Genomic DNA, 23,090 nt, shown 5'->3' with positions numbered 1-23,090 from the left:
AGTTTCAATTCATGTTTTATACAAGGCAGGTAGAAAGCAGGTAATTTGCTGATTGTTACTGTTTTGGAGTAAGAAGAAAGGAAGGAAGATGGAATGAGAGCAAAATAAATATAGAAATTATAGGAATGAAACCACTTGGAGACAGAGAGCACAGCCACTGGAACATCTATTACCCTAACATCATATACTATAGTTTGGCTACTACTGAATCATATTTGTGGCCACCCAGATTAACTATGTGAGTTGATCTCTTGATTTAATATCAGCCTGCCTTTTTCAGCTCCCATGTCATTTGCTGCCATTTGAAAAGAAAACGTACTGCTTGTTACTCAGCCATCTGTGTTTTCAAGAACCCACAGTCTTTTATTTTTCCCCCTTCTTCTTTCTTTCCTTGTCTTTTTGTATGGGAACCAGGAGCAGAGAACATTAAGGAAGAAAAATTAACTACTCAGAGAAAAGGTAGAAGCTCAGAGAAAGGGGGTGTGTGTCTTACCGTTTATGCTTTGTAAGCTGTGGGGGTGACTCAATTTCCTCACCACCCACATAAAAAGGTTGCCACCCAATCACTGTTTTTTTTTCTTCTGTACCAAACCCCTCCCCTTAGATTTTGGCTGAGAGACCCTAGGAGAGCCTGCCCTTTCTGGACTTTGCAAACTGACATATAAAAGCTGTTAGCTGCTGCTGTAGCCAGCAGCATTCAAAACTTGCAGACTTTTGCTCTCTGAGAGTTTGTAGTAGACACACTCCTCTTACAAGAGTTCATGCTACAACATAACAAAGAATCTTACATTGTTGGAGGAACAGTATATTCTTTTTGGCATTGTGCAGAGGTAAGCTATTTTGCTCGACTGGATTCTATTGCATGCGTTATTTTAAAAGTTTACATATTTTTTTTTTTCCTTAGCAGTGAGACTGGATTCCTGCCCCACTTTGTGTGTTCTGTCACTCGGTATACAGAATGTCTGGGACATATTATCAGCACATTTTCTGTGGCTACCTATATTTATCCTCTTCATTCTCGGGGTCAGCTTGGATTGTTAAAGATTTCTGGCTGGAAACAAGCATGCAGGAGTGTATCTTGCAGCGTGGGCATTTGGAATAAAGGAGCAAAGGGGCAAAGGGGCAAAAGGGGCAAAAGGGACAAAGGGGCAAAGGGCCAAAGGGGCAAAAGGGCAAAGGGGCAAAGGGGCAAAAGGCAAAGGGGCAAAGGGACAAAGGGGCAAAGGGTTCCCATCCATTTTAGGGTAAAGAGTCATGTGTGTTTTTTTTTTTTTCTCTAGTTCTAGAAAGTTCCTCTTAGAGAGTCTGATTCATAGCACAGAAAAATGAATAGAAACTATACTAAGTTCCCTTTTGGGCAACATTTGTTTGGATTTTGTGAGGATGTCAACCCAAGCAATGCTCACAAGCAATGCTGTAACTATGCATCGTGTAGATCTTTTTTGTTTGTCTGTTGAAAAGAGCCTAAGCCTATACTTTTTTGCTTTAAGGCAACGCAAATCTGGTGGACTTCTCTGCCCCTCAAAATGATAGCTACCTCTTCAGTCAGCCTTGTGATCCTTTTGTCCCTTCTGTGTGAAGCGCGCACCGTTGTCTTACTCAATTCCACTGACTCATCTGCGCCAACCAATAACTTCACTGATACTGAAGCCGCCCTCAGCACACCACAAGAGTCTGTGGATAGCCCCAAGGCCAGGCGGAAGCGCTACATTTCGCAGAATGACATGATCGCCATCCTTGATTACCATAATCAAGTTCGGGGCAAAGTTTTCCCACCAGCAGCAAATATGGAATATATGGTAAGAGGAATTCTTTCTTTCTTGAATTCTGGGTGAGAATGCTTCAATTTGCATGTTAGAGGGACCCAAATAGACCACGGTGTCTGTTTGCCAAGGGATACAGTGTACATACTTGAACAACTTAAAGGTTTTAACGTATCTTACAATGTTAAATTGTGTTCTTTCATGAAATAATGTATGTCAGAGACTGGGGAGATAATCTGTATAGATTTTTCTTCTGTGAGTTCCATAACCTGGATGAACCACATTTTCTATTATGAGAAAAAAAGGGGGAGGGGGATATGCTGACAGCCCACATTTGTAACGTCATCTTTCCAAACAGAATACATGAGATTTTTTTCTTTGTTTTCTGAATCTAAGTCATATTTATCAGATAAAACATTTGGTGGGAATATTCCTTGAAATTAAAGGTTTCATGTGCATGATTTGTTTCTGACTAGGTGTTTCTCCCTTTTCTTGGACAAAGCTCTCACTTATGCTAATCTACTTGTATCCTAAGAGGACATGCTGACTCTTCCTTCCTTGTGATTTAAGGCTGTGTCTTTCAGATAAGAGTGAAACCAGTGCACTTACTAGCTCATGGTTCCAAGTTGCCATGAACACATTCCTTGCACGCTCTTAAAAATAGACTATGTTTAAATCATCTCACTCAGAGAGCAAAAATATTAAGTTGGTCTTAAAAGAAACAAGTCTTGCTGAACTTTATTTTTGGTTTAGAAATCATACAAAGTTATGATTTAAAGTTCTGCATTTCATGAAACCACATTGTAGAGTGTGTTAAATGCAGTGAAGACCACCAGTATTTCTTAGCTTCTGGAGTCGTCTAATTTTCCTCAATAGGATTTTTGTGATTAACTGCAGGTGTTACTGTCACAAGAAAAATAGACTTACCACATTAATCTAAGGAAATCATAGTGTCAGTCATGGTTATGATTGTGTCATGATAAGGAATATGGATACTAGCATTTAAATGTGCTTAAATTCTAGTTTTGTCCTTTTAAGTGGCATGAGCTCTTTATTCAGTGTGCTCCACTCTCATCTTCTCTAAGATAAGGATAAAGTTAGTGTATGCCACAAGAGATTGCTGTGAGAAATATATGAATTAAGGGGCAGAGAAATAAGTCCAGAACTCACAGATACATAGTTGTTCATTAAACTTTAGCTTTAATGATTTTTCTCTGAATTTTCTGTGAAAGGGAACCAGTGATAACTTATCCAAGAAAAACAGAAAGAGTTGCTCACTTTCAGGAGGGATGCAGTTATACATAGAGGAGAAAATATGTTTCAAAAGCTGCTATAGACTGTGAAAGGGAAAAAAAGCACCGAGTGCTCTGTGAGCTCAGGAAGGATTAACACCTATACTACCCGGTCAGGGAGGACTTTCTGGCTGTGACTACACTGACACAAAAACTCAGACAAAGACCAAATCGCTGAGCTAGCTTTGGTAGCAAGCTCATCTGGGTTCAGACCATGACTGTGCCACTCACTATGGTCTACCACAAGTTGCTCAGTGGTTCTTTGACACACTTTGTCTCTCCCTTTCTTTAGAGTGGGAATAACAGTGCACACAATGGGCAATCAATAAATGATGGAAAAATGTAATTCACTATGGTCATGGTATTGAGGGCGAAGAGGTCACCCAGAGTAGAACCATAAGAGGGCAGAACACAGTAGAAATCAGTAAAAAGCAATCACTTTTTCTCATTACATCTCCCCTTATCAAGGATTAAGTCACTCCATATGCATTTATTTAATTGATTCTATGTGCCAGAGCCCTTGCTAATTGTTTCCACAGATGACCTCATTTGATAGCCCACACTCTCCCTCTGAAGTTGAGATTGTGATCAAAATTTTCCCAATGAAATCACTTAGAGCTAGAGATGTTAATGATAAACTAAAATGGTGTCTCTAATAGACGGTATTGTCCAGATTAACAATGGGAAGAATCTCTTCATTTGTGATACCTAGCTTATTTCCACTGAAGGAAACTTTGGAAAATATAAAAAAAAATTGATAATCTCCATAAAAATTCCAGAAGAGATCATAAATTATTCTTGTTCTGTTTATCATTATCTCATTGTTTTCTTCTCAGGTCAAAACCTCCACATCTGATTTGTTTTGTCATAACCCAGCATGGTACTAATTACATGTTATATATTCACAAATCATTCTTAGTTCAATAAAAGTAACAAAAATCTACAACCCAAACAGTATGCGCTATGAAGCAAACAGACCATTTGAAAATCTGTTTGAAAACCTACGTATTCACTGTTTACTTAACATGTACTATATCCTGCACTATCTATATACCTAGGATATATTTATGAACAAAAGCAACAACCTTCTTCAACCTCCTCAACCTCTTCAACAACTAAAGTAAATCAACTAAAGCAGACAAGAAGGGATGAGGCCACAAAGCCTTGCGGTGAGGATTAGGCGCCCCCTGAGGTTGTTGGAAAATATGGCCTGGGGACAGGAGGAAGAGAATTTCCAGAAGAAAAGAGCAAGGCAAAGGACCAGAGGTAGAACATTGACAAGTTTAGAGAGAAATATCGTCCCTTTTGTGATTCTCTGGTTAAATTCATCAATAGAAATGCTTTGACTGGGTCCCTTGTGATGACATTCAGTGGCAGGGATAAATTAATAAGTAGCTTGGAGGTTTGTGTAGGTATGAGTGACTCAGCTTTCGCGGTTAAGTGAAAATTATGGATCTCAGTGGGAAACTGTTGCCTTTATTTTGACTGACTCAACACTGATTTGAATTGGCATCAGCTAGAAAGCTAAGTCAGTTCCTAACCTGTACCATGAATCCCAGAAACTCAGGGCATGCTTATTACACTACTTAACAGATACTTTTTCTCTGAGTCACCAACTTGCGCTCAACTTGTTCTCACCAGTGTGCGGCTACTCTGGAGAACTTCATAGAAAATGGCCTTAGGCTCAGTGCTTTCTCCAATTACACTTGACTGCTTTGTAGTTCCTTTATTCTATAATGCCCTGAGCCTTTTGTCCAGTTTTTCTCCATGCATGCTATTCTCCTTAACTAATTCATTTATCTGTCCTTCAAGATTTCTGTATTAGAATACAAGGGAATTGCTTTAAGGGGATTTTTTCATGCCCAGCCATGTACATCTCATCCTTCCTCTAAACTGCTATGCCCTTCATCACCTCAATGTTTATTGTATTGTTCTCATTACAATCACACTGGACAAATAGTCACCTGTATACTTATTACCTAGTTTCTAATTTTAGGGCTACAGGGTGCTAAGTTAATGATTATTCATCTTTTTCTCTGTGTTGTGTCTTGGAAGTCTTTGTGTATAGTGAGCACCCATTATTTATTGCACTCACATGAAACCTCAATGAATTATAAGCAGAACCAATATTGATACCATTATAAATACTTTAGCATTTTCCCACACACTTAAAATAAAACAAATATTTTACAAATTCTTTAGAACCTCTTAAAAATAGATTATTTAAGTACTAATTTTAGATAGGGTGCAATTCAATGAAACAAAATTTAAGCACCAAATTTTTTATATTCATAAAATGGTTATATACTATTTTACGTAGTACCTGCAACTTTAATAAAACATTCATTGCGTGAAGTAGTTATTTTCCTAAAACAGAGTTCTTTCACATAAATAACAGTACAGATAGAACATAAAATGTGCAAGTGGAATCTTTGCACTGTTGGCTCCAATTCTTCAATTAGCTTCTTGAATAATTTCCAGGGTGCTTTGGACACCAGCTGCTTTTCATTCTTCCTAAGAGCAGCTTAAACCATGACTTTAAACCACAAACCACATTAGTTTCTTAGAATAAAAATTATCCCCCAAAGAATAAGTTTGCAAAAGTTATACAGAGTCCAGTTTGTAGGATGTTCTCTGATTCAGAGCAATTGAAGAAATTAATTTAAATACATTGAAGCCTCTCTATAGGAGGAAGAAATCCAACGATGAAAATTTTTGTCTTTAAACTGTAAACAGTGCAGTAAAAATCAAAAGAAATAGGGGATAAAACCAGTAATCATATAATTCATTATAATGCTCTACTGTATGAGATTAATGTAGTAAATGCGAAACAGTCAACCACTGTGCAAGTGTATTGGCGACAGAAGCGATAATCTCTTGCTGGAAAATGATGAAAAAACTCTGTGGAGGAGGAGCATGTGACACTGAAACTCTGGAAAAGGTTTGATGGCTGTGCTAGAGTCCTGAACCAGGAGTAATGAACAGCTGTAGCACTGTTCTCCAGCCAGGATTCCCAGCAGGTGCAGAGAATGCTTGATACAGAAGGAGTCAGGAAGAACATGACATTTGAGATCAAGGGCAGAAGGACATCTTAGAAAGGTTACCTCAGCACATACGGTGGTGACTGCTGAGGACCAGTGCTAGATTTTCAGGGAAGAGTAAAGAACAACTGCAGTTAATGTGAAGAAAACAAGTGAATTGCAGCGCACATGGTAGGAATCTTCAAAATCTTCAAAGAACGGTGAACATGGCAGTGCTAGATAACAATGCTAGAAATGTGCTGGAAAGGGGGATAATAATGATATATCCGGAAGCCCAAATCCCTTTATCACATAACTTATTATATTTGTCTGGTGCAAGCAAATATGAGTTGCCGAGCTAAATATGAAAGGTTTCCTGTGTTCTTCTAAAAACAGGAAACATACTTATAACCAAGTAGTAGAAGGTAATAAAATAACAGCATGATTCAGTGAAGAGCAAGCCAATTAATCCATCCTCAGTAAAGGCCAACACATTGTTGGCCTCGAATGATGATTTGTGATTTGGGAATAGAGAAAAATGCTAATTTAATTTATCTGGGCTTTAAGTAGAGAAAAATATAGGCAATTTAAACTACTATTTTTTTCTTTGCTTTGCTAGTTGGGTAAATATTATGGTATCAGTTCTGAGGCAGAAAAATTGTGGAGTTCAAGGCTAACCTGGGCCTACAGTGAGTTGTAGACTAGCCAGAGACACACACAAAATCTTTTCTCAAAAATAATTACCATATCTTTCATTGCCTTTTTTTTTCTGTTAAAAGCCATGCTTTATGCCAGATGACATATTTATTCTCATTTGGGAAGGATAACTATTGATTTTATTGGAAATACAAGAAATTTTCTGGGTCCAACTTTTCAATATGTGCTTTTGGGACTTCTAAGAAGGGTCACGAAACTGTTGCCCAGAAGTAGTGGGCTGAGCAAGTTGACTGACAGGAAGCCAGTTGCCAGCACATTTAGGGGTTGTATTCCTGCTCTCCTGAATGAGGACTTGCATGTCTTGGCTTCGTTGGAGGCCAGGCACGTTTTGTAGGTACCTTTCTTGCAGATATATTATACTCTAGTTTTCTTGTACACCAAAGAAAGTAGTATTCCCCGGAAGTTTATGTCCTTCCTTTGTTTCAGTTTTCCATATCTGAAGACACAAACTTTTCACACACACACACACACACACACACACACACACACACACACACGACTGGCTTTTTGAGACAGGGTGTCTCTGTGCAGCCTTGGTTGTCCTGGAACTCACTCTATGGCCCAGGATGGCCTCGAACTCAGAAATCTACCTTCCTCTGGCTCTCAAGTGCTTGGATTAAAAGTATGCACTACCACTACCTGGCAACTCATGTTAAAAATATTAAACTTAATATTCAGAATCATATCATTGGGGAACAGAAAGAATAGCTATGAGTCACATATGGGAGAGCTGGAGGGAGACTAGGATTCCTAGCATTCAGTACTGCAATCTTAGTGGCAAATGATATTTGGCCCTATATTGGGAAGCAAAAAATAATTTTGTATTTCTGTTGAGAGCTTATAGAACCTAGTGTCACATATTGTCCCAGAGTTAATAATCAAGAAACAAGTGGCTTTTCTCCCTAGAGTATGTGACTCTAGTAAGGAGCTGGGCAGGTCACTTAGTCTTCAGTCTCTCATTCCACTCTAAGGATGCATGAGCCTGTCACTTTCCTAGAGTGGAGGGCAACGAGGAACAGAGACTGAGAGTGGCTGTATATCAAGAAAGTGGTCAAGGAAGTGTGCTACATGCCAAAGCAAAGGAAATGAAAAGTAGTCTGAGAGTGCAGAAAAAGGCCTGTACCAGGCATAAGCTGAAGTAGCATTGCAGTGCAAGCTTCCAAAAGTGACGATGCTAAATATTAGACTGGTGAGAGATAAGAAGAACTTATACTGTGTGGTCAGTATAGAAGGGGTCTATAAGATAAAGTGTGGTATGTTGAAGACACAGAAACCCTATGATTAGGCTTAATGTTTGAAGAGTAGAGAATTGAAAGGTTGAAGTTGGGAGACACTAAGAAATGTTGATTGGACTTTGTTGCGAATCAGGAGAAGTTTTAACAGTTTTAGTTGGGAAGTTACATAATCATATTTGAATTTTAGAAAGGTCATTCTGGTCACAGGCTAAGGAGAGACTGGAAAGCAGCGGGAGTGGGGACAGGATGGCCAGTCAGAGGCTGTCATGACAGTCTGGGTAAGAGATAATTGAAACCTGAAGTACATTTGAGGCAAAAGGGTAAGCCGGTTGCCTCAAAAAAGCTGTGCCATGTTTTGGAAATCAGGTCAGGAAGTGTGATTCATACAAAGTCTCAAAGAAAGGTTTACAGGATGGAGCAGTCAGGACCCCATCTCTGACTCTGAGGAGACAACTGGGTTAATTTGAGTCACAGAACACAAAGTTCAGAAAAAGTTTTAGGAAAGTAGGAAGAGGCAGGAGATATTGTCTAGTGAACATGGCTATGAAAGTTGAAAAGAGGATAGAATGTGGGAAGGTGAATTCTTTCAGTGCAGAAAATTTGGGTTAGTAATATGCTTTGAGGGTCATAAAAGAACATTCTACAAAAGGCAGTAGAGCAGTGTCATGGAGACGGAGTAAACATTTTGTCTGTAGAAAACTATTCAATGTTTGCAAGAAAATGCCACTCTGAGCCAAATCTGTTTCAAGGACCTAGTTAATGCCAAGCTACTCTGTCAACTGTGGACAATACATTTTAAGAAAATAATCAAACGGCTTCTTGGAATGTAGAAATCTACTACTCTGACTATCTTGTGTCTTGAATTTAATATATCTAAAAACTGTATCACAAAGAGCCCATGGGTATTCAGTTTAAGAACCTGAGGTACTTGATGTCTTTGAGGATTTTTGAAGGATGGCAATGGAGCAAGGGCAAGGAAGATCAAAACTAATGTCTTAAGCAAGTTAAGAAAAAAATTTGAAATAAATGCATCCTGAAGATGGGATGTGAGTGCTCCCACACTATGTATCCATAGTGTTTCAAATCAGGAAACAAAGATTTTGACACAAATATGGTAGAATGTCCGACATCTTTGTATTAGAAATAAACTTTTCATGAAACCTTTTAAATTACACAGTAACCAGTGGAAACAAAGATGCCACTCAAGAACACAATATTTTTTCCACTAAAAATTCATATTTCATAATTTAGTTAAACATTAATATTTTACTGTATCTGTTTCTGCATATTCTTTGGAAATAATTTTTCAGCAGGCAGCAGGTAGCCAAACAGACATCTAAGTTTTGAGGTGTGGGCAGTGCAACGCTTGGGGTTTGCATGCATATCTCATGATATCTGCATAATCAAAAAATTATTTTTAGCATATCATGACACTGAATATGTGAAGAAAGTGACCATCAATGAAAATGCCTTGACAGCCTAAACATAACTGTCAGATGACAACTGATGTGTGACATCCTCCCAATCCCCTATAGAGGAGGCTCATTGCTACAATCCCTTAATAGTTATTTTCAGACTTTAAGATTAAAAGCAGATGTTAAGTGCTCGAAGGAAGGAAAATACTCTTTCAAAACTTCCAAAATTGTCCAATGTTATCTCCTTCTGTCTAATGCTATTTTCCCCAGGAGAGAGTGCTTTGTTTCTGTACAATTCTTTTTCTGACTTTTCAAGCTCTGTCTGTTTTCTTATCAGACTGCCTGCTTAGTAGAGATTAATGGTTGATAAACTGATGAAAGGTTCTCCAAGTAATTCCCATTTCAGGTGTCTCCCCAAGCTCCTGACCTTAGCACCATTTTAAAATTCCCAACAGTAACAGGCATTATTGAGTGAACTCTAGCTTCTTAGAACTGTGCTAAACAAGTTTCAGTCTGTGCATCAAGTTTCCTTATCACACAGTCGTGAGAGCTGAGGGCTGAATTCTTCATTTAGAGATAGAAACTTAAATTTTGGAGGGGATAATTTCTCTAAGTCTTTGAACCAGTTGATCAGAATGGTCTATAACGGCAAACATATTCTTCAAACAGCAGTGCCGTCTGGCACACTACAATGCAGAACAGTGTGGTGTAGTGTATGCTTCCTTTCATCTGTTCTTCCCTCTGGTTCTTGGGTTCATTTGGATAGCAAATTTCCCTATGTGCACTTCGCTTGAGGAATAATTTTAAACATAAAATAAAATCATTCTTGTACTCTCTGTGCTTGGAAAATAATAGAAAGAGACTGTCGTATGTCACTGCCAAGCATCTTTGGATATCTGCTAAGAGAGAGTAAGTAACTATGACATTGATCCTGGACTCCCAGTCATCAAGCTTTATTAACCACATGTATCATTTGTTCAAATGATGCATGGATACAGAAATCTGTTCCCCCATTTCCACAGTTACCAGCATAGACTCTGAGAGAAGGTCCCACAAAGATACTTGGTTTCTTTAAAAACCTGGGAAACCAAGTATGTAATTCAGGAAATTCAAAACCAAGGTCCACTCCTTGCCAAGGCACAAGTCTCCACAAGAACTGTGTCATCAGGTCATCTTGACAACTCATATCTGTGTAGCTTTGAGGGGAAAAAAAGGTACTTCATACTTGTCCTCCTTTGGATTAGGTTCCAACAGGAGTGTGTTCTAGTGTGAGCGAGATCCTTAGCAATGACGTGGCCAGGCCAATAAAGAACAAAGGTGGTATATTACTGTCCTGAGGATGACTGGGAGATTTTATAGACACATTCTGCTGATTCACATTTTCATAAATGGATTTGAAGATAAAATGTGTGTTTTACATTCAGGCTTGATGGAAAGGGATTGCCACAATTTTTAATTTCTTATCCTTGAGATTTTGGAATTTTGGAAAGGTAGTTCTCTAACAAGTCACACTTACTGTGTTGGATAATAAAGCCATCTATAGTCATCATTACATTACATGGGTCTCTAATCCAGAGATTTGATTTACTAGATCTAGAGTAGGGCTGGGTATCTGCCTTCACAACAGTCCTGAGGACATTCTGGAAGTTATTACCTTGGTGAGAACTCTAAAGGTGCTTTAAGAACAATCAAAGGTCATGGGTCAGGAGTTGGGGCTCAGTTTTGAGGTTATGATAGGTGGTTCAAATAGCCATTCCTTTATAAAGAGTCAATGAAGGGATTAATAGATCAAAGCAAAGAATTACTTCAGAAATAAAACTCTACACTAACACACAGTGATTCTGATGTTTATTTAATTCTTGCTTTCAGGAAATAGGTGGACACTATCAGGAAAAGATGACTGTAACACAGAATGATCCTTACTCTGTGTCTTAGTTAGGGTTTCCATTGCTGTGATAAAACACCATGACCAAAATCAAGTTGAGGAGGAAACAGTTTATTCAGTTTACATATCCACATTGCCATTTTCACCAAAAGAAGTCAGGATAAGAACTCAAACAGGGCAGAATTCTGGAGGCAGGAGCTGCTGCAGAGGCTGCAGAGGGATTCAACTTATTGGCTTGCATCCCATGGCTTGTTCAGCCTGCTTTCTTATAGAACTCAAGATTACTGGCCCAGGGTGGCACTATCCATGATTGGCTGGGCCCTTCCCCAACAATCACTAAGAATATTTCAGCCAGGTTAGCACACCTGTGGTCCCAGCACTGAGAGAAGCTGAGGCAGGCAGATCTCTGTATGTTTGAGGCCACCTTGGTCCACAAAGCAAGTCCTGGATGGCCAAGGTGAAACAGAAAAACCCTGTCTCAAAAAACCAAAAACAAACAATAAAACAGAAAAAAAATGTTTCACAGCTAGATTTTATAGACAAAATTTTTCAATTAAGGGTCTCTCCTTTCAGCTAACTCCAGTTTCTGTGTCAAGTGGGTACAAGACTAGCCAGCACCCTTGGGAATGTGTTTCACCCACTAAAAGAAGCAGAATTTTAAGATTCATTTTTTTTTTTTTTTGAGAAACTGGGCTTCTTTATATGATGCACTACAATTTGAAATTTTTCTTGCTTGAAGTTTGGCTTAAGCATGGTATAGAATCATTCTTTCTCTGTTACCACTCACGGATATGAAAAGAAAAGGAAATATATTCATTTTAACATAGTGGCAATAATAATAATAACACTGCATTTTGCAGATGCTTGCGATGGCCAAGCTCTCAGCCTCTACATGAGCTCATGTTGTAGATCAAGGCATCTTCCATGGATCCCCTTTTGCTGCTGTACACTTGTAATTCAGCTCACCAGACAAAGGGGCTGTTCAATAGCACACTGAAAATCTCAAAATCAGACAACTGACAAGACAGCTCTTGTCTGTATTGTATTAATATTGTCTTTTTCTTTTGCTGACTTATATAAGACAGGAAATTTCTCCCAACTTTCTGCCATGAAGCAACATTTTTTTGACTCAATTTTGTGTCTCTGGGTCAAGCTCAAAAAGATCTCTGCACTTGATGCGGATCCTGCATTCTTTTCATTTTCCTCTTAACTCTCAGGTCACAACTCTGCCAGATATTCAGATGACATCAGTTTGAATTCTAGGTCTGTTTTGTGTCTTAAGCTAAGTGTTTTCAGTTTCACGTGATTTACAGTAAATATACTCTGTTTAGCTTAAGCTATCTCTAAGTTTATTAATAAACAGAAAACCCATGCTAACTCTTTTAATTCAAAGCTAATTAGTCAATTTAAGACCAACTCTATGGCTCTTAACAACAGAATAGAAGAAACTACTTGTGACAATATGGCAGACCTGTAAGCCTATACATACTTTACTCCATTGAATATTATTCTAAGTTTATAAATTACCTATTTTACAGCATGACTTCTATTTCTAGTTGGTTCTATAATTGTTTTGTAAACTCACTCATGATACTCTTAATTTTTTTGTTTTTATTTTTTACAATTTATTCATTTATATCCCAATTATAGCCCCCTCCCTCAACTTCCCCCGGCCCCACCCTCTCTCACACTCTTTCCCCTTCCCCCATTCCTCTTTTCCTAGTCCACTGAAAGGGGGAGACCTCCTCTCCTTCCATCTGACCCTAGCTTATCAAGTCTCATCAGGACTGCCTGGTTCCTCTTCTTCTGTGGCGTGGAAATGCATCATCACCAAGGGTAGGTGATCAAAGAGCAAGCAATAGAGTTCATGGCAGAGGCAACCCCTGCTCCCCTTACTGGGGAGCCCACATAGAGACTGAACTACCATGGGGTACATATGAGCAGGAGATATAGGTCCTCTCTATTCATGGTTCTCGGTTGGTCCATCAGTCTCTGTAGGACCCTCTGGGCCCAGCATTTCTGGATTTGTTGGTCTCCTTGTGTATCTCTTGTCCCCTCCTTCTATCCTTCTCTTCTATAAGATTCCCTGCCCTCTGCCCAAAGTTTGGCTGAGTCTCAGCATCTGCTTTAATTGCCTAGTTGCTGGAGCCCTTCAGAGGTTAGATAGGCTATGATAGACTCCAGTCCTGTTCCCTCTCTTCCAACGCTTCTGGTGTCTATTGTGTTTGCCATTCTGAATGAGATTTAAGCATCCTCCCTAGGGTCCTCATTCTTGTTTAGCTTTTTTAGGTCTGTAGATTTTATTATGTTTATCCTATATTATCTGTCTAATATCCAATTATAAGTGAGTATATACTATGTGTGTCTTTCTGGTTCTGGGTTACCTCAACTCATGATGATCTTTTTTAGTTACATCCATTTCTCTTAATTTTTATGGCAATCCTAAGAACGATTGAAGTGTTTGTAAATAGGTTATTTGTGACAGTGTCTTATCAGAAGGTCAAGATATTTGAAAAAAAAAGTTGTTCTAATAAAAAATTATGCTTTTTGACATATTTATAGTGACTGAATGGGAACAAGTGCACCTCTGTGCATTCATTTGTTTCTTCTGTTGATGTATCCATCATGTACAATAATGAATCTGTTATATAATATATAGCTGGTCATAATTCTGGTATTACATTCTAAAATGTATACCAGAAATACCCAGTTTATTGCCTAGCAAGAATCCAAAATGTCCTAACTTAAACCACATGATTGTGCAATTTGCAACTCCTTTCTCAGAACTGGTTTAAGTTACTAAGTTCTTTCAGGATGTTAATCTGGCACCATTATTTCCAACATAGAGCTTATGTATTGGAAGAAAAATAATGCAAGGCCAATCCTTATAGACTACAAACTTCTGTTAATTTTTTATTGATTTTAAAAATGAAGTTATATTTTTTAAGAATCAAAATATCTCATCACATTCATAAATTTATTAGGATATGTTAAATGCATAAATTATATATTCATATTTTTGAATTGTTACCAACAGAAATACAGCAAATGCGGAGGTCAATATTATGAGAATATAGCATACTCTCTAATTTCATAACTCCCTACTCAAAATAACCTTTGCCTTTTAGAAGATGGGTATGGGACATGGCTTGGGGACAAAAAGACAACACAGCTCCTCTGCCCCACCTTCCAGAAGGTATCAGAGGGACAGTCAATCAGATCTACGGGGAGGGAAGATCACCTCTTTGTGAGGGAAATGACTTCCCAGACTCCTCCTTCAGGAACATGGCGAAGGCAAAAATCTTTCTCATCAGTTTCTGTAGATCATGCTTTGAGAGAAAACAAAAGTAGTTATACTGAGTTGGCCTGTAACTTCCTTCTCCGTAGTACTGCTTATTGTAGTTTTACATTGAAACATCTAAGTATTTTGGCCTCAGTAATGCTAAATGTATTTTCTTTATATAAAAATCCCTTATAATAGTTAACAAAAATATTCTTTTATTTTTCAAGTATATGCAAACTGTTTGGTTTATATTTTGTTATATCTAATATTTAATGTGCATATATTTCATGAATGTAAAGATAGTAACACATTTTATTAAAACTGTTAAATTCCTGATGTTTTTCTTTTACATATTTAAGGTATACAATGTTCTCTCTCTCTTTAGCTTTCTCTCTCTCGTTCTCCTCCCCCAAGGTAAGAGGCTGGAAATAATCTAGCAAGATGATGGCATACAAGCATGAGGACTTTAACCTCAGTTAAATCTCCCAGAACCTCCATAAAAATGTCAGGGGCATTAACACGCTTGTAATCTCAGAGCTCTGAAAGTGGATTCAAAAGGCTTTCTGGGGCTTGCTAGCCATCCACTCTTGATAAATAGGCCAGCTCCAGAGTTAAGGAAATATGTTGTGTAAATAACAAATGAATGAATGAATGAATGAATGAATGGGTAAAGAGTGACTAAAGAAGACAACTGGTGTCATCCTCTGGCCTACACATGTACATGCCCACACACATACACACACATACACACAATGTTAAATATTTTGAATTAGTTTGTATAGAATGTATTTTTTTCCTAGTTCTGGTATATCACTGGTCAGTACTATGTAGTTCTTTTTGGCATTGATTTGGGGACTTCTCAAGTATATCCAAATCACAAGATGCTGACTCTGAAGGAAACCTACAGATGACATCGCCTCCATTTTTGTTTTATAGATTAGTTAACTGGCAGACAGATGCTGAATAACATGCCCCAGTTGCTGATGATCTCAGAAGCAGAATTAAGGACAAATACAAGATCACTGCATTTCAGATCAGTGCTATTTGTACCATTTCTGTACTAGCATATTTACTTGATTAAAATAAAGTATTTTTAAAACTGAAGATACAGTACATATTACTATATAACACATATATACTATATATATTATGTATAGTATACATAATACTATACAAACTATATAATATATGTGTACATGTATTTTTCTCGGATAACTATGGTTACTTAACAGCCTTTCAAGAGGTAAGTTGGTTGGAGATACCATCCTTTTTTTTAATTAATTAGGCAGTTTTGCATGTTAATGAACTGCAGTCAATTTCAGAAATCATGTTTCACTAATTTTTGATGAAAGAACAAATGTTTGATAAGTCCATTATCATCAAACAAAATATCTTTTATATGTTCGTTTAAGTAAGAGGATAAAAGTTTTACATTAAATTTGTTAGATTAAAGTCCTTTGTCAATTTATGGAAGATGACTCTAGTGTACAAGAAGTATTCACATTCTGTGTATGTGTCTTCATATTTTAATAGAAAGTTGACTATCACTGCAGAGGTAATTTGTTATTTATAATGGTTGGCTGACCACTTTATGCAGTTATTGAGATGGGAATGCCAATCCATGCAGTGACTAATATTAATGTTTATGAAATCAAAGAGTCATGAAAACGTTGCTCTACAATTTTCAACTAACAATAATTTATTATACATACCTCTTCACTAACATCCTTTCTCATGAAAAACATGTTTTTCTTAATTTGAGGAAACGATATTGTATTATATTTGTATAAAACCCTATGTTGCACAATGAAATGATTTTATTATAACTATATTTAGCTCACACTAACTAAAACAGTACATTTTCATTGACAATAAAGATGCTAATGCTATAGAATGTGAGCATTTCATGAAACTGAGTATTCTATAGCAATTCTGACCTAAGTTACAATATAATACTTGACAGTGTTGATTCTGGAAAAATAATTTTAATAAATCTGGTTCTACTTATTTGTGAAAAAGACTTTGCTAAATATTAATTTTAATGCATTCAAATTTCACAGATCTATTTGTAATGTCCCCAAGTTATCATTAGAAGTGATTTTTTTTTCTTTTAAACTATCCCTCTCCCAAACTGATGTTCATATTGTATTAACTTTAAGTGAAATGATCTGAATTTGCTTTGTTTTATCTAAAATAATCCCAGGACCCAGAATTAAAAGAATTCCTGAAAACTGGAGCATTTTTTTCCTTTCTTCCTGTTTATTATAACAAATTCAGCCAAACTGAAAGACTACTTAACTTTTTATTTTTTATTTTTATTAATTACAGTTTATTCACTTTGTGTCCAATCTGTAGCTGCCTCCTTCTTCCCCTCCCAATCCTACCCTCTCTTCCTCTTCTCCATCCATGTCCCTCCCCCCGTCCACTGATTGGGGAGGTCCTCCTTCTCCTCCATCTGACCCTAGCTTATCAGGTCTCATCAGGACTGGCTGCATTGTCTTCCTCTGTGGCCTGGTAAGGCTGCTACCCCCCTCAGGGGAAGGTGATCAAAGAGCAGGCCAAGCAGTTCATATCAGAGACAATCCCTGTCCCCATTACTATGGAACCCTCTTGAACAATGAACTGCCATGGGCTACATCTATGCAGGGGTTCTAACTTATCTCCACGAATGGTCCTTGGTTGGAGTATCAATCTCAGAAAAGACCCCTGGGCCCAGATATTTTGCTTCTGTTGCTCTCCTTGTGGAGTTCCTGTCCTCTCCAGGTCTTTCTATATCCCCCTTCTTTCCTAAGATTCCCTGCACTCTGCCCAAAGTTTGGCTATGAGTCTCAGCATCTGCTTTAAAACCCTGCTGGGTAGAGTCTTTTAGAGGCCCTCTGTGGTAGGCTCCTGTCCTGTTCCCTGTTTTCTCATTATTTAACTTTTACAGGTCTGGGATGAAAATCTTGCAAAATCTGCTGAGGCATGGGCAGCCACTTGTATTTGGGACCATGGACCTTCTTATTTGCTGAGATTTTTGGGTCAAAATCTGTCTGTAAGAACTGGAAGGTAGGAAGAAGTTACTAGTTATAAGTTATACCTTATTATAGACCATACACAAAATGATACCAATTTTAATTAGTATCAGAAAATTTTCACTGATTTCTATGATCAAAAAATATGTTTGTTTTATGAATAAATGATATTTTTCAAAAAAAAATATACAGCTAATTTATAAGGCTTAAGGCCAGCTTTTCCTTTTACCTTTGGAACATGCTACTTTGAGCTGTGTTTTTCATTGGCCTCACAGAATCCATATTGTGCATGCTGTGTCCAGCTCCCCAAACCACACACCTCAAAATCTCCATGACTTTGTAGAAACCATCTATGTATGTTTATGTACAACATTTCCATTGTTGTGTATACTTTCATATAAACAAATACATTAGTAAATAGCCAAATTGTTAAGAAAGAAAAATCTGCCTTTACATATGTGTGGACATAGGCATATATAACTACAAGAAAGCTGTTCTCACTGACAAGATATTTTTTTTCTACTGCAGAATATCATGACCAACATTATTTAACTCTATTTTAATGGGCTCCTACATTAGAGTAAAAGTATTTTAACTACTGCCTTGTTCCCAATTGGATCATTTATAAAATTCCAATAAAGAAAGTTTTCTGTTTAAATTAAGTAAGACTTGGATAATTTCTGAATTATTCGTGTTTTTTTTTTTTTTTTTTTTTTTTTTTTTTTTTGGAGTGCCCTGTCATGTATTTAGAACATTACTGTCATGAGCATGTTTATGCTTTGTTCTTTCCAGAGAACTCAAGAGCTCTAGCAGATTGTGATCGTAATTGTCAGGGATGGACATGAGCTTGAGTTATCATCAATAGTCTATAATACTTATTTATGGTGTGAATTGAGTCTGCTAAATAGCTCCCTGCTGTACTGAGTTCTTTGTTGCTGTTTCTCTTGATGTCTAGATATCGCTCTATTCTCCAGTTGGTCAAGCCATGGTATGATGAAGTGAAGGATTATGCCTTTCCTTACCCCCAGGACTGCAACCCTCGGTGTCCTATGCGGTGCTTTGGTCCCATGTGCACTCATTATACACAGGTCATTTCAACTGCTGTGCTCATTTTTAGATTCACATCTTTAAAAACGATTTTCTTATTTGGGTGAAAGCTGGTATTTTAAAGCAACATTGGAAGATGTTGTTTTTTTTTTTTTACAGATGGTTTGGGCCACTTCTAATCGAATAGGATGTGCAATCAATACTTGCCAAAACATGAATGTCTGGGGATCCGTGTGGCGAAGAGCAGTGTACTTGGTCTGCAACTATGCACCAAAGTAAGTACCGAGTTGAGCTCCATTTCCTGGGTCCTTGACTGATCTCCTTAGAAGTCGGCAGTGAAATGGGCGTTCTTGATGTAGCAGTCAAAGTGCTCAGGAGTACTTCCTCATCCTCACCTGCTCTTCGTCTCCACCCTCACCCTCACTGCCACAGTCCTGCAAAAAAAATGACAGGGTAAAAAGCTTCTTTTCACTAGGACAAGGGCTATGGGCTACAATTATAAGGAACACACGTCTAGACATCTGAACTAGCTAAGTTCTCCTTACCACCTCTGCACCATTGGGTATGTATAAGCACTGTGTTTCATAAGCATTTGTACCATTATTGGAGGCATGAAGATCATCCTCAAGCATTGCTACCTGTATCAAAGGCATTAGAAAGCATCCTCTGGAGGAGTTATCAGCAACACAATACTCTGGATTATCAGTATTAGGATGTTCGCCTACCTTTTTCATTAGGAAAGCACGATATTAGGAAATAATCTTCTCTTAATTCTCTCATCCTTTATATTAAAATATATTCAGTATCGTCACCCTATAGCCTACATAAACACACTACCAATTTATCAAAGATTGTAACATCTAGTCATATGTTCAAATATTCCTTATAAATATCAATAACCATTTGCTAGCCCTCGAAAACAGTGACTCTGAGGATGGTAAAGTGTTCCAATATTTACAGAGATCTCCTCACATCTGGAATAAGTACCAAATGTGTAAAGGATTTACGATACTCATGGTGTCTTCCAAAGTCAGTCTCAAAGATTTTCTCCACCTTTTCCAAAACAAGGAGGGCGGGGGGACAGTATGTCATAAGTGACAATGTGGTCATGACTCATCGATATAGGCCTGGGCCAATTCTTCTGAAAAGTTAGAAATTTGTGCTTTTCCTTCAGAAGAATTGTAATGAGAAGTCTAAAAAAAGTCTCAAAAGGCATATAAACCTTCCATTCATTTGATGTTTTGACTTTCACGTCTTTTATCTGCCTATTAAGCATTTTACACACCCACCCCTGACATAAATTGGCTGGTTTGTAACACAATGACCAAAGACAGATTTTTTTTTCTTAATTCACTTAGCTATTCTCTTTTGGCCAATTAATAGGATTTCTTAATAATATTGACTGATTTATAGGCCCCACGTATGTCATTGCATTGGCATTAATGTATTATAGTGTTAATAAAAACATTTTTTGATCATATGTAATTAAGATCTTTATATTTTTGAATTGGGGATAAATATTATTTTTCCAATATCAGTATGAAGTTTTCTGCAGGCTGATACTTTCAGTGGGAAAAGGAGAAAGGGAGAAAAATAAGGAGAGAACATGTAAATAAATGTATTGGAACAAAAATGTATGAATGATATATGAATTGACTGATTTACTGCTGAATATTTTCATTATCTATTCAATAATAAGTATGATTTTGTAAAAGTTTGTAACCTATCATAATATCACATATGATAAACTTTTAGTTCTGCGTTTTTGTTCCCAAAATATGTACCTGATAGTCTAAAAATAATAAGTAGAAAATATGTAATTATATAACACAGGCTGATTCCATACATTGTTCTCATAAAGTTTTGAATACATACATAGTGGGAGATGATATATTTATCACAGGATGGGAGGAGTCGAGAGAAGATGAGAACACATGAGTCACATGATAGGAGGATAGACTTGGAGTGTTTCCCGATGAGCATGTGGTGTCATCACAATGACACCCTAGGAATCTTGTCCTCCAGACAGACAGGAGAATCTATTGAGAAGCAGAAAGTCCTAAAACTCCACTGCAGTTTGTAATACAAACTTTCAATTAGTCAGTTTTTGATGAGTACACTTTCAAATCTTGAAAACAGTCTGAATTTCTAACTGACTGGTTTGCTAAATAATTTTATATCCTGTATATGTGCTTCACAGTCTCCTGAGGGTCTTCTTTAGGTTGAGTTCACATTAAGATCTTTCATGGTTCTGTGCTCATACCTGACCTTTTTTCTTCATTTATTTTCATATATATATGTAGTTTAATACAGAAAATAAATTTATTGTAACTTTATTATAATTTAAAGAAGAAAAATTTAGAAGCATCATAGATGTGTCCAGCCATTCTAAATAGTGAATTTGCTTCAGTAGTTTAATCATGTGGTCATCACAGTGAAAGGAAGGACAAATCAAGTAGTTGTATGTGCTCACAACAATGAAAAATAAAGTAGCATCAATGAAAAACTGAGTAGATTTGACTTCCTTTGTGGGAAGAGATTTGAGAATCATTTTAGCTCCTATGAGCCATTACTATCTTACCACAAGAATGGTGTCTCTGGTTTCTTATTTTATAAATATTAGAATCTTAAATTTTTCATAACTTCAAAAATGAATCTTATGAGCATTTGAAACCAAATATTTTGTGTATAGTAATTTATTATTCAGTTTATACCTCCCAACAAACTATTTGTTATGTCTTGGTTAACTTACATTATTATATATGATTTTGTTCCAGTGCAGCATTTTATACGTGTAGTGTACATAATATATTTTGATCACATTATTTCCATGCCCTTTCTTGTATCTCCCCCTGTTCTGATCACCTCCTCCTTCTTCCCAAACTTTTCCTTTCTACTTTAACGTCTTTTCTGTTGATGGTGACCTAAGGAGTTTATTTAGTGTTACTTACAGGATTGTGCATGTTACCCATGGCTATTCCACCAAAGAAAATGTTTCCCTTCTTCAGCAACCAGTTAGCTTCTCAGAGAGGGTTGAAACCTCAGGGGCCCTTCCCCAGCTATGACAGCATGTGAGTGGCCCCAGGCTCATGCAGATCTTCTGCAAATAATCACACCTCCTGTGATTTAAAATCCTAGATGTTCTTAAACAGCACTGAGAGGGAATTAGGACAAGTTGAGTAGCATCACAGGTATGGAACTGTGACCTGACTTTGTGCCCAAGAGTGCTGCTGAAGCAGAAGACAAAGGTGATGGAGTGAGCCTGGTGTCCATAATATCACCAGACATTGTGGACAGGACTTCTTACTAACCTGTCTGTTGAGATTCTGTTAATTTTGTCAGAAAGAGTCAGAGAAACAGAGAGAGACAGAGGGGCAAAGATGAAAGAGATGGGAGGAGAAAACATTTTTTAAAGCAAAAAAATATGGGAAAAAAGAATATGATTTTTAGTGTCTTATAAAAGTATGCTCCTCAAAAATACCATCGTGTGTCAACGGTGTGTTAGCACACGTGTGAAAGGAATCTGGTTAGGGGTGAATGAGCAGCACTCGTGTCATCTTTCCCTTTTCCATCCTAGGGGTAACTGGATTGGAGAAGCACCGTATAAAGTCGGAGTGCCGTGTTCATCATGTCCTCCGAGTTATGGGGGAGCCTGTACTGACAACCTGTGCTTTCCAGGCGTGACGTCAAACTACCTGTACTGGTTTAAATAAGCTTATCTTTCTTCCCCTCTGGGATATACATTGGTTTCTGGACTAATAAGCGTATGCATAGTGAGGTTTGAACATGTTATACATATTTTATTATAATCCTGTTTTTATTTTAATGACCAGCTGTCTAATGCTTGTCTAGGGTGTTAAGTCTTAGATACAAGCAAAACATCAATTTCTATTTTTTTGGACCTTACATTTAAATTAAAATACTGTACGTGTAGTGATGACATAGTTTTTGCATCCAATTCCAAAACCTGCATTTCAGAGTTATTATGTTATTATGTCCCTAAGGAATGAAATGTATGTTCAAACTTTAATATATGTGTATTTATATGTATACAAGTGTATACATATGCACACACATATGATATGTGATATGACACATAGGTAATAATATGATATAGAAGTCAACATGGGAAGATTTATAATATATTTGAGGTCATAGGACACTTTTAAGATCATTTCTACAATACCCATGAAAGGATAGTTTGCCACTCAGTTACATTTGCAAAGAATTTAGTTAAATGATTTTAGAATTCATTCTGGAGATATTTTACTTTATTTGGGTCTACAAAGTATATGATGAATTTATGTACATTTCCATAACACATTTTTTGCTTAGTTTTAATTTTTGAAAGAGTAACCTATTGAGTTTTTACCATGACAATTTACTTTGTTGGTTATGTTCTGATAATGCAAAAAAATT

At 37.2% G+C, this 23,090-nt stretch overlaps 1 protein-coding gene across 1 annotated transcript; it reads left to right on the top strand.

Moving 5' to 3' along the window:
- Window positions 1-758: 758 nt before the first annotated feature.
- Window positions 759-22,498, top strand: Pi15 (peptidase inhibitor 15). The gene is made up of 6 exons (XM_055603531.1): window positions 759-830; window positions 1,491-1,799; window positions 17,540-17,658; window positions 18,580-18,712; window positions 18,831-18,946; window positions 22,249-22,498. The coding sequence occupies exons 1-6, from the start codon at window positions 762-764 to the stop codon at window positions 22,382-22,384; spliced, it is 882 nt and encodes a 293-aa protein (XP_055459506.1). The 5' UTR covers window positions 759-761; the 3' UTR covers window positions 22,385-22,498.
- Window positions 22,499-23,090: the final 592 nt, after the last annotated feature.

Source organism: Psammomys obesus, unplaced genomic scaffold (genome assembly GCF_907164565.1).
Source record: "Psammomys obesus unplaced genomic scaffold, mPsaObe1.curated_primary_1811, whole genome shotgun sequence".
Lineage (NCBI taxonomy): Eukaryota > Metazoa > Chordata > Mammalia > Rodentia > Muridae > Psammomys > Psammomys obesus.
Note: the sequence above shows the minus strand (reverse complement) of the source record. Positions and strands in the feature narration are given on the sequence as shown.

Bases quoted from the DNA above. Each gene is read 5' to 3' on its own strand.
- Pi15 (XM_055603531.1), top strand. From the start codon at position 762: ATGCTACAACATAACAAAGAATCTTACATTGTTGGAGGAACAGTATAT. The intron at 18,713-18,830 runs GTCATTTCAACT...TTTTTTTTACAG, and splicing joins TGTGCACTCATTATACACAG to ATGGTTTGGGCCACTTCTAA. The intron at 18,947-22,248 runs GTAAGTACCGAG...TTTCCATCCTAG, and splicing joins GTCTGCAACTATGCACCAAA to GGGTAACTGGATTGGAGAAG.